The sequence below is a fragment of the Cryptomeria japonica genome, chromosome 8, assembly GCF_030272615.1.
Source record: "Cryptomeria japonica chromosome 8, Sugi_1.0, whole genome shotgun sequence".
NCBI lineage: Eukaryota > Viridiplantae > Streptophyta > Pinopsida > Cupressales > Cupressaceae > Cryptomeria > Cryptomeria japonica.
The window spans coordinates 93,200,079-93,212,371 of NC_081412.1; the positions used below are offsets into that span (position 1 = coordinate 93,200,079).

The 12,293-nt window shown below is 36.8% G+C and overlaps 1 protein-coding gene across 14 annotated transcripts in view; it reads left to right on the top strand.

Moving 5' to 3' along the window:
- Positions 1-12,293, top strand: part of LOC131037020 (LIMR family protein At5g01460) — a 63,970-nt gene that overhangs the window by 4,086 nt on the left and 47,591 nt on the right. For 5 of the 14 annotated variants that reach the window (XM_057969051.2, XM_057969046.2, XM_057969045.2 and 2 more), the window contains exons 2-3: positions 6,434-6,917; positions 7,132-7,217. In XM_057969051.2, the coding sequence (XP_057825034.1) occupies positions 6,568-6,917; positions 7,132-7,217 (436 nt within the window). In that variant the 5' untranslated portion in view covers positions 6,434-6,567. Of the gene's footprint in view, positions 1-2,845; positions 2,915-6,271; positions 6,333-6,433; positions 6,918-7,131; positions 7,218-12,293 lie in introns of all 14 variants that reach the window. The other 9 variants (XM_057969056.2, XM_057969052.1, XM_057969044.2 and 6 more) reach the window with 5 other exon arrangements.

Here is a 12,293-nt window from a genome sequence, read left to right on the forward strand (position 1 = left end):
ACACAGAGCAAAAGAAATAAAATCTCAGACCCTTACACACCATAGAACCCCACTTCGTAATAGTAGAGCCACCTGAAAAGACCCACGCCCTAACTGTATCCCACCTTCATAGCTGCACGCAAGAACGAGCAAAGAAGAAAAAGTCAACACAACTAGGGCCTACAAGCCCTAGCGTGTGGCCTTAGACCTCTCTAACACACCATCATCCACTTCCTTGCACTAGTTGCAGTGTTAGGGTTTTCAAACACCTTGTATTTTTAAATCTACATTTTATAAACCCTCAATTTTTTGGGCATGCTTATGCTTAATTTTTTCTTAAATTTCACTCCATTTTTTGACACTATTATGTTTGTGGTAAATTATCATAATGATGTCAAATGGAAATTGAAATTGAAATTCAGAGATATGGACAATTATTATTATATCACATACTCTTTTGATTTTGTAATTTTTTGTTACGTGTTGACCTTTGGCCCATATGCCACCCAAAGGAGGATTTTCCTCTTCCATCATGTTTGTCTTGTCTTTTGGGGAGTATTGGGTTAAGCCACAATCAGCTAGTTGAATATGGTATTTGCACCTAATTTTACCACTATCATATCTTCTAGAGATTTAAACACGAGTCTTACCTTTGAAAGTCTAGTGGTTTCGCTATTTGAGCTCATCCCATGTTCTTTTATTGGAAACTGCTATAAGGTGAATTATCAGTCAAACAGAGGTTAAAATTATTACCCATTGTCTAAGGTATAAGTTGTAATGGTTATGTGGGGGCACTCTTTAAGAGTGTGACCTAGGTTCAAAACTCGTCCATCACAATAAGGCAGCCCATTGACCTTGTTGACATGTTGTGAGGTTGTGATGTAATTATTACATCATAGCTTCAAGCATGGATTAAATTTAATGATCTTATGAATAAAATGTCACTTACTTCATTTGAAGCTGGTCTCTAATCTTTTCCAACTTTACCAAGAAAACTAAATTATTATATTGCTAATGCTTGTAATTTGTTCGGAGAGTTGAATAGGGTGTATTCTGTTGCAATTGGAAAAGAAGGATGTTTTCCCAAATTTTTATGAGCGGATGATTCTTGAATTCTCTAAATTTATAGGTGAAGTTTTGCAGTGGTGTGGGGTGTGTAGTCAATTCACAGACTGTTGTGTAATGGTAATTTTTAGCTCAAAATTTCAGTCCAAGGAGCTGGGTAAAGCTCATTATTGTCATTTTTTACAGCCTATTTATGTAGAGAATTTTTTTTGTAGTGGTGCTGGATGAGTAGAGTCAATTCTCTCAGACTATTGTGTTAAGGTTGTTTTTTAGCTCAAAATTTCAGTGCAATGGGCAGGGTAAAACTTATTACCATTCATTTTAGAGACTAGCTATGTTGACGATGGATTCTCACGGTGGAAGCATTGGGAGCATGGGTTCAATTATGACAATGTTGTGTGAGGGTGAACTTTTATACCAAATTTTTAGTCCAAGGGGTAAGATAAAACTAATTAATAATTACATTGTAAATCCCAGTAAATTGACTTGGAGATGAATGTGATGCAGTTTGTTATGTCAGGAAAAATTGCTCACTCTTTTTAAGATCCATAGCACAAGTATGAGGTCAGATGGCAGGGATTATACATGGTAGGCAGATCTATTTATGGGATGTTTTACTGTAATATAAACATGAATTTTAGGCAACTAGACTGCATTACATCCATATGCCAATACGTGATTGAAGGGATCCTGTGAAATTTGTATGTTCTGTATACCTATGATAGAAGTAAAATAAAATTCTCATTTATGCACATGAGACCAACATAATTTATTGGATCACTTGGAATTGCAACATTCTGATTCAGGCTTACAAGAGTGAGTGTTTCCAAATAGTGTATGCAAATAATTATACAAGGGCTGATTTGAGATGTTTTTTTTTTTGAAGGGTAGATCTTCTATATCTAATTTTGGTAAAAAATCCCTGTCTTTACTTATGTACCTTTCAAAGAGAGCAGGTAACAGCTCAAACCTTAAGATGTAAGTAGTAGTACACCTTGCTGGAGTGCTTCTATAAGCTGAGCTTTCCACATTATGATGCCTTTCTGTTTCCAGTACTGAGGTAAAAAGCAAACATTTTTATTCTTCTCATTCTTCCTTAGATGCTGCCCATTCACTGATCTCACATTTGAATTGATGTGAATCACCCCTCTTTGGCTGTCAGCACCTTTCTCTTTCGTCTACTTGATTTACAATCCTATATAAGATTCCTAATGGTGCTCAAAAGTAGAATTGAATCCACTGATGTTGTGATTCTTTTTCTTCTACTGAGTTTTTCTGTCTACATGGTAAGTCTGAATTTCTCTCATACATGCTTTTTGATTTTCTGTTAATGTTTGTGTATTTGTGCAAGGCTCTAAGTTAACATCCCACTTGTCCAATTTTCGCTCTATCCCATCATTAAATGTGAGGTTGTGAACATACTGAATTGAAAAAATTCTGTCAGTAGGCCTATTGTTTGCTATAGTGAGAATATCGGGAATTTACCAATGCCCAGGGCTATGACAATTCCCCCGGGATTGTAATGTCCCCTTTTGGGATTTCCCTAAATCTTGCCTTAGATTACTATTCTCAATTGATAAGGGAGGGTTAGAGAGAGGGTTCCTTTATCTTCTTAAAGGGAAAGCAGTTTGCCGGTCCCTTTATTGTTTTCTGTTCTGCTAAAATATTCTCCCTTTTGATTCTTTTTTCATTTAGATCAGAGTGTAGATCGAACTTCTGTATATATCTGCATATTAATCTATTTGTATGTGTTTTCTATCCGCATATTAATCTATTTGTATGTGTTTTCTATCTGCATAAGGAATTCACTGGTAATCATACCCAGATGCTGTTATAAGCAATCAGTCAATTTCGGTGTGGCTTTCTGAAGGTATCTTTAAGTTTGATCTGCCTGTGATGTTGATGTAATTCTGAGTGCAGTCTATTTCTTTCCAACTGATTCATGTATTATGGATTAAGTATGAATGTCATACATATTGCAGTCTATATTTATATTATTACTGAATTCTGCATAAGAACATTATCAGGCTTCATATATTAAGCATACATATTAAGCACATCCCCAACCAAGAACAAAGATGTTACTGCCCATAACTTAATAACAGTTCTGATTTGATCTGATCGATGATGATCTCCTTAGATGCTTGGATTCCTTTCCTTCATATCTCTCAATGTGAGGGAGGGGTCACACCTCTTCACCATGTATGCCCTTTGGCAAGAGGCACACCCTTTCACCATCAGCACCCTTTGAAAGAGTGCAACTCTTAATTATTTCTGCCTTTTTGAAAGGGACACAACCTTTCACAATCAGATCTGCACTTTTATTTAAATTAGATCTGCACCTCTGATTCCCAAATTATCCCCCTCAAATGAGGTTCTCTTCTCCCTTTTATATCACCTGTTTGAGGGAGTCAACTTTTCATTTCATGTCTTTGACCATTCATTAACTTAATTAAAATTTAATTATATACTTTTATATTTTAATTTTAATTTTACTATTATCATTTACCATTAAATTGTATTTCAAAGTGGGCACATTACAGGGATTATGTATAGACTCTGTTTCAACATGATCTCTTGCCTCAAGTGGTGTGTCATGAGCCCAGCTATTGTTGGCTACATTTATACAAACCCTAGGTTGGAAACATCACAATCGTAAATATTTTTGAATCAGATATAATGTCTTAACAGCTCTGAATGGTTCCATGGAACTGAAAACAACCAAAAATTGCAAAAAATCAAATTTGAAATGTATTTCTGAAATTACATAAAATGGTTTATAAACTCTGGTTCAATAAGATCTCTTTCCTCAGTGTGAACCTAAATGTAGTTGGATGCATTTCTGCTAGGTAGAAACCCTAGGTCTGAAATAAACAAAATTATAGCTTTGACAACTCTTGAATTATTGTGTCTGGGATCTGCAAATCTAAAATGGAAACTTGAAATCAAATTGATTTGAATATGCTGTAACATCTGACAACAGAGAAAGATATCCTCACTGAAAAAAAACTCGCAAAAACTTTAGTATGATTTTAATTTATAGAATAGCTGGAAAGAGAATAAAACTTTAATCCTTTTGAAAGTACATCGACAATTAAAAAAAGAAAAATGACTATCCTTAGAGATTGTGGATGTGAACTTGGGGCTAACCCAGGGTAGTTTGGAGTCTTGGACACTGCCTTGGTCAAACACATTCTTCAGATTTGTAAACAAGAGCTTCTTTCCTCCAAGATGTAACATGTCCTCCTTAACTATCTAGGAGTTTATTTAAAACATTTTCCCCATTGAAGCTTTTTGCACTTGCATGTAGGATAGTTTCTAATATAAGTTGTTCGTTCTGGTATGGATCTTGGTTCAGGTTTGTGGATCTGGCTAAATTTTTTTAGGGTTGGGTTCATTCGTAAAAAAAACATGTATATATAATATAAAATAAAATAAATGATTAATTCAATAAATATTTATATAATAATATAAATATAAATATTACAATATTATAATTTACAAATATTAATAATATAAATATAAATTATAATAATATAAATATAATATTATGATATATAAATAATAAATATTAATATTATAATATAAATATAATAATATTATATTAATATAAATATAAATATTGATATGGATGCCCTTAGTATGGCTGCTATTGTTGATGTCCTAACCATAGATTTATTCATTGTAGACAGTTGAATCCTTATTCATACTAGGACAAGCATTGATGTATTTATCATTTTTTCACTGTGCTTTGTGAGCTGCTCTAGGATGCAGCTTCCACGGATGATAGCAGGTGATGCCATTACAAAACTGATCCTTCAGAAAAAGACCTAACCCTTTAGAACAGCTGACAATTTTTTTTTGTCTTCAGAATGGATCCCTGTCGCACCAAACCAAATCTCAAATCCTGTTCGAACGGGACCTGGATTTGGTGGCTTGGCAAATGGATCGGTAACATAGTTTTTAATGAATCCACGAAATTGGTGTCAATGAACTAACTTTTATTTTTCTTATAATCTATCTAACACTCTCTTAATGATTAAACTAGATAAACAAATTTATCTTGGCTGAGGGGTTTAGTTATTGTGTTAGCAGTTTGCTTCTCTATAGGACAATGATAAACACATATTTCATCACTATTAACCAACCTTGAATGAATTCTGATGAACTTGAGTATGCTTGGTTCTTGTATGATAGGCTGAGTTCTTTTCCATCTTGAGCACACCTTGATTATCATAGAAAAGTGAGCTTGGTTTTGTTTGGTCAACTTGAAGATGGCCCAATGTCCTTCACAACCATTTTGCCACACAACCTTTATTGATAATTACCTTATAGTCTGCTTTTGTGGAAGATAAAACAACTGCAATGTTGTTTTGATGAGAAATTATTTTGGATCCAAGAGTAAACACATAACCTTGTTTTAGACTTTTTAGTATCAACTGCTCCAGCCCAATCAGAATTTATATAGCTCAATAACATGGAATTTGTAGATCTTTGGTATTAAGTGCCAAAGTCAAGGGCTTTGTCGACATGTCAAAACACTTGTTTTGTAGCTTGGTAATGTTCTTCTCTTTGGACATGAATTGAGAAGGACAACTCATTTTAAAATATAGATTTGCACCCTTGTCGTAGACAACCGATAAATAGGGATAAATAAACTTGAGATAATTTTATCAAAAAATAATCTACAGTATTGGCAAAATCTACCTAACAACATTGATAGGAGTAAATGGAATAGCATGCATATACAAGATTACATGAGACTCAAATGTTTACACAGGAGACCCTTATATGAGATAACCCACCACCAAAAGACAATCACCATTATATTATTTAAAATTGAGGATTCCATACAAGAAGTCTTTAACAAAGTTTCAATCTACAACATACTCTTTTGCAATTGCTTTAACTTCTCACATCAACAATGTTCTATTCAATGGTAATTTAAAAAAAATTAAATCGGTGTCAATGGATCCACAGTATACACTTAAAGAAAGATTATAATGGCCCACATTGACTGAAGTGTATAATTTTGAATATCATAAGTTCATAACAATTACAAATATGGTTCATAACGTGATGCATATGCCTGTTGAATATCTTCTTCTCAACCAAGTTTAAACTTGGCATCCTTTCAAGTGTGGGTTAATGTTTGATTCCCAAGACTTCATGTCAGAATTGAGAAAAAGACATCTCCAATTTAATTTTTCAAATTTTATGGAACAAGGTACCCAGCATTGAAAAACAAGACTTTGTTGATGTTTCAGACACTATTTCCATTCATTCTGGTGCGTGGAGTTGTTGCCCTTGTATATTGTTTCTATCTTATCTGTATTTTGAAGTTTTACTTTTGTCTGTAACTGATCAACATCTTATTTATTGAGTGCAGTCTTTGCATGTGCAGTAAATTTTTTATAAAAAGGCTGAAAGGTACCGGGGTTATCTGCTTCAGAGCAGTGTGCTCTTATGTATAACAGAAGAAGTTCCGATCATCATTTGCAAAGTTGAAAAGCAAGGACAAAAATGGGTGATTTCAATTTGGCTTTGATTGTAGTAGCAGCAGTAGTGTGTGTCCTTGTTTTTCTTTTCAATATCTACCTGCTTATAAATTTTCAACATCCTGATGACCTTAATCAAGCATATTTTCCAAAGCTAGTGGTAGTTCTTGGCCTTTCAGTCGCCGAAATCTCCATTCTGATGTTGCCAGCAGACGTAGCAAATCAACATGCTTGCAGCCATGCAATATACAATGGGGCATGCAAATTAACACTTCCTATGAAGGATCTGTGGTTGGCAATATATATTCTAGATGCTGTATTGGTGTTCTTTGTCATACCGTTTGCCATGTTTTACTATGAAGGAGATCAAGAAAAGTGAGTCTCTCTCTCTCTCTCTCTCTCTCTCTCTCTCTCTCTCTCTCTCTCTCTCTCTCTCTCTCTGAGACAGTTATTCCTATGGTGTTAATATTATATTATATAGTAAAAAAATGAGACAACTTAGCCTGCCAGGAGAGTACTGAAAATTTTACTATATTGTGAAATTCATTTACAAATATGACACATAAGTTGTATTTTTGGCATTTGACAGGAGCATTGGAAAAAGGGTACTTAGTGCTTTGATGTGGGTCATTATGACAGCTGTTGTTGTTGGGCTTGTGCTTGGAATTCTTTATGGTGAGGATCAAACTAGAGCTTTTTTAGACTATCTTTCTTTTTTAAAGTTGACCTAAGAAACAAGTACAAATATAGATCCAGTAAGGTGATTGGAACAAATGTATCAAAGTATAATACGGTATGAATTCAATGGCATAGAGCTAATGCAGTAGTATAAAGTTTATATATATCTTGTATGGCTTTGTTCTTTTTGATGGCTATTTTATTAAAGGATCTATCTTTTTGATGGAAATAAGTGCAGGATGGTGATGATAGAACATTCCATGGTATTATAAAGTCTTTGATTACCATTAGTAATTGGAGGCATTGTGTCGAGTTACTAGACATATCTCCTTGCCAATTTTTGTAATTACGATTCAATAGATCACCGCTTTCTAGAATTGTCTAGGATTCAGACATTTTGATATGGCCTTGATGTTGTTAATAGATAATTTTTAGGTTATTGAATAGTTTGGCCTCAGATGAAAGGGTTTGCATCTGATGAAAAATGATCTTTCAAGACCTTGAACTTGTTGGCTGTTCTATCTCCAACCTTAAATGGTATTGCAATGTTTTTATGTAAAACTACTTAGTGGACCACATGGGTCCTAGGTAATTGAGTGAGCACATGGTGGAAAATTTCTTTAGTATTATACTTATCACCTTGTTTATGGTCCAAGCTGATCCTTACCACTATACAATGTTTTAAACTTTGTTCTTTGTTGAACTAATTCAAATGTATGCTACTTCTTATATCTTAGTTGGAGAATCTCTTTTGGATTGCCCAATAAACTATCCATATCATTATGTATGTGCATACCAATTCTATTCATTATTTATGTAGATACCTGTTGTGATGTATTCACACATCGCCCCATTGCAAATGGGGACCCCTACCTTTTGCTTTCTGGGGTTTGTTTTTCTAGGTCTTTTAGGGTTTTGTCTATTAGCCTTTGCATGCCGAGTGTTGCCAGAGGGATCACTAAGATAGCAGGCTCTGTTTTAGCTAAAGGTGAGACAATGGATGCTCTGGGTTAGGGTCATCTTTGAAAGTCTTCCTTAGGACAAACTTTTGCTCTTGTTTCTAATTGTGTCTTGTTTGAGTTTGAGGAGGTCAATGAAGCTTGGTGAGTGAATATCATCTTTGAAGGTCCGAGTTAAGTCAAATTGGTGAGTGATGAAGTCTGGAATGTCATCCTGATCCTTAAATGTCCTGAAATTTGGCTTAGTTTGGAATGTCATCCTGATCCTTAAATGTCCTCAAATTTGGCTAAGTCTGGAATGCCATCTTGATCCTAAAATTTGACTGTCTGGAAAATTGAAGAATCCTCCAAAAACTAGATTTTGCATTATAACTCCTGGAGGTCCGAAACCACTCTCAAACATCCTGATATTATATATATACTTAAATGTTATATTCCATATATGGATCCTGACAGAGAGACTAAAGACAAATTTCGCTCCTGACCCTCTCAAAGGGTCCAGAGCGAATTTCAATTTCGCTCCTGACCCTTCCAAAGGGTCTAGAGCGAATTTCCTAATATCTCCCTTCATGGTCTTAATTTGCCTCATAAACCTTGTCTTTATGGCGTAGTTGAGAGAGTATTGAGGTGTGAAACAAAGTGAAGTGATGAAAAGTAAGGAATTTGAGCAAGAATGCAAATTTCCCTCTTGACCCTCTCAAAGGGTCCAGAGCAAAATTTTTTCAAGCTCTTGACCCTTCCAAAGGGTCTAGAGCGAAATTCCCCAAAATACCTATTTCTTCACTAAGGACATCAAACAATGGACATACATGCCAAGGAAAGGGATCAAGGGTTGAGCCTAAGGCAAAGCCAAGTGGAAGAGAAGTCATTTTGAGCCTAGAAGAGCAATTTCGCTCCTGACCCTTCCAAAGGGTCCAGAGCGAAATTTCCATATCCTCTATTTTGCTTCTTGTTATGACCAAATTTGTTGACTTCTAGGACATGGTTGGAAGGGCTTTGATGCATGTTTTCCTTTGAAAGGAGGTTTGAGGCGATGAAATGGTGAAAATCAGCCTAGAATGAGAATTTCGCTCCTGACCCTTCCAAAGGGTCCAGAGCGAAATCCTCAAGTTGACCCCTATTTTGCCTAAGACGTTGAAAAGACCTTGTTTTGAGCTAAGTGGATGGCAAATGGACTTGATTGTGGTGAAGAGAGGTGAGTTTGATCAAATTTGAAGGTAAATTGAATGGAAGAAGTGTGAAATCAACCTAAATCTTGAATTTCGCTCCTGACCCTTCCAAAGGGTCCAGAGCGAAATTCCTAGAAAACACTATTTTCTTCCTTGTTTAGGCTAAAATCCTTGTTCCTTGGACATAGTGGGGGTGGATTGACATGATTTTGCCTTTTGAAGTGATTGAAAGCGAAGGAGATGAAGGATTTTGTCTAAGATCTTGAATTTCGCTCCTAACCCTTCCAAAGGGTCCAGAGTGAAATCCCTCAAACCACTTATTTTCTCCTTGTGTGAAGTCAAAACATTGGTTCTTATGGCGTGGTTGAGGGTGGAGTGATGTATTTTTGCCTTGCAAGATGAATTGAAGTTAAGGAAATGAAGGATCAAGCCTAAATCTTGAATTTCGCTCCTGACCCTTCCAAAAGGTCCAGAGCGAAATTCCCAAAATCTCTCTTTTCCTTCCATTTTGTGTCAAGTCAAACCTTGATCAAGATGAAATGGGCTTGGAGAGACCCCTAGGCATGCCTTTGAATGGCTTGTGGCCACCAATGATCAAGATTTTGAGCTAGAACATGGATTTCACTCCTGACCCTTCCAAAGGGTCCAGAGCGAAATCCTAAAAAGGTCATGTCCTTGGCCATGATTTTTAGTGAAATTCTCCTTTCAGGTCATTTTGAGGTCAAGCAAGTGTTGTCTTCGTGAGAGGGGGATCCAAAAGGGAGAGTCAAAGGAAAACAAGATGTCAAGAATGAAGCTAAGTGAGAGAAATCAAGCAAATTAAGAATTTTGCTCTTGACCCTTCCAAAGGGTCCAAAGCGAAATTCTCAATTTCACCTAATTTGCTCATGACGAAGGTCAAGTTGTGAATTCCTAAGCCTTGGTGGAGAGAAGACTAGCATGTGCTTGTCTTGGGAGGCATTTTAGAGTGGAGAATGATGGGATTTGAGCTTAATCAAGAATTTTGCTCTTGACCCTTCCAAAGGGTCTAGAGCGAAATCCTTAAAACCTCTATTTTTTCCCCAATTTTGCATCAAACCTAGTGTTGATTGAGATTAAAGGCATCTTTAGGCATGCATTTGAGCAGGTTGTGGTCACAAAATGTGGATATTTTGTCCTAGAATGCAAATTTCGTTCCTGACCCTTCCAAAGGGTCCAGAGCGAAATTCCTTATAGGTCCTGTCCTTGGCCTAGGTCCAAAGCGAAATCCTCTTTTTGGGGGTCAAATCAATGATGTCTTCAAGAGAAAGCGATTCAAGGGTCAAAGTGAAGTGCAAGGCTAAAGGAATGTGATTTGAGCCAAGAATGCAAATTTTGCTCCTGACCCTTCCAAAGGGTCCAGAGTGAAATTATTATAGGGCCTGTCCTTGGAGAAGATCTTGAACGAATTTCACTCTAATGCCTTCTTGTTGATGACTTAGGGTAGGAAATGCTATGTTGGAATGAATTTATTATGTGTCCTTAATCACCTTTTGGTTTGTTTTGCAGATGGAAGAAGATCAAGACAAGGACGACCTATTCCAGTCCATCATCATCAAGGACATTCCAAGGGCATGGAGGAGGACTCAAGGTGCTTCTAAAGCATTGGAAGACTTCAAGTGTTGCAAGCTAGCCTCAAGACCTCATTCTACCACATGAAGAAACCACTTAATAACAGAGAAGAATGACCTTACCAACATTTCAAGGCGAAATATGTTGCTAGAGGAGAAATGACTTGATCGTGAGGAGGCCTCATCAAACACAGGAGGGTCAAGGAAAGGTGCGCCACTCATCAAGTGCATCAAGGACAAAGGAGGATCGATCAAGGTCATCACAGAGCAGACGTCAGACAAGGTGGCATCCTAATCACTGCTCCTCTAGTCGGATTGGTCCACCTCAGCATGTCCAGATTCAATGTACCCGACTCATCGGAGACGGCACAAACTTCGGTGTACCTACCCCTGCTTCCTATTGGTCCTTACTCCTTGAATGTAATTTTCTCATTGGCTAGGGAAGTTTGTTATTACAAACCTGTTGTGACCATTTCACACATCGCCCCATTAGAATGGGGACACCCTCTTTTTGCTTTTGTTTTGCCTTTTTTCTGTTTGTTCTTCTCTCTGTTTTAGGGTTTTGAGTGAGTGAGTGATGATCCTGGGCTAGGGCTAAACCTTAAGGGGTTCTTTTTTGGTATCATTCAGGCTAAGCCTAGTCAAATTTTGGGAAATCGTTAAGTGTCCTCCCGAAGAATTGAGATTGTTGAAATGAGGTAAGCCTTTCAGGGGAGTCAAGTAGGTCTCAGGTTAGGTCCTGATTGAAAGAAGGGTTTTTTTTTTTTTTAGAGTCAAGTCCAGTTGGCTTCCAAGTCTGAGTCGGTTAGGCAAGGTCAGTGAAGAAAGTGAGTCTAGTGGGCTAAGTTAAACAGGGAATGAAATAGATCAAGAGCCTGATAATGTCAAATTCGCTCCTGACCCTTGTTGAGGGTCCAAGGCCAAATTCCTTGTAAACTGGATTCCCTTCACAATTTTGACTAAGTGTTAGCATTTTTGAAGGAGAAATTGTGTGTTCTTGCCTGGGGAAGTTTTGATCAATTTTTGGAAAGTGAGATGATGCCTGAAACAGAGAATTCGCTCCTGACCCTTGCTGAGGGTCCAGGGCGAACTTTATCCTAAGTACAATTTCTTGTTTTTGATGGACTTGCTAACTGGTTCCTGGCCTTGAAAGTGACCAAACTTTGCCTGGTGAAGTGGTTTGAGACCCAAATGTTGAGCAGTTTAGCCTAAAAGGGTAAAATCGCTCTTGACCCTTGCTAAGGGTCCAGGGCGAAAATGTTGTTTAGGCATATTTGTCACTGACTTTTCTAAATTGTTTTGTGCAGGGTCTCCCGGAGGGATGATTGGACGTCACTTAAGGCAATTGATGTTTTG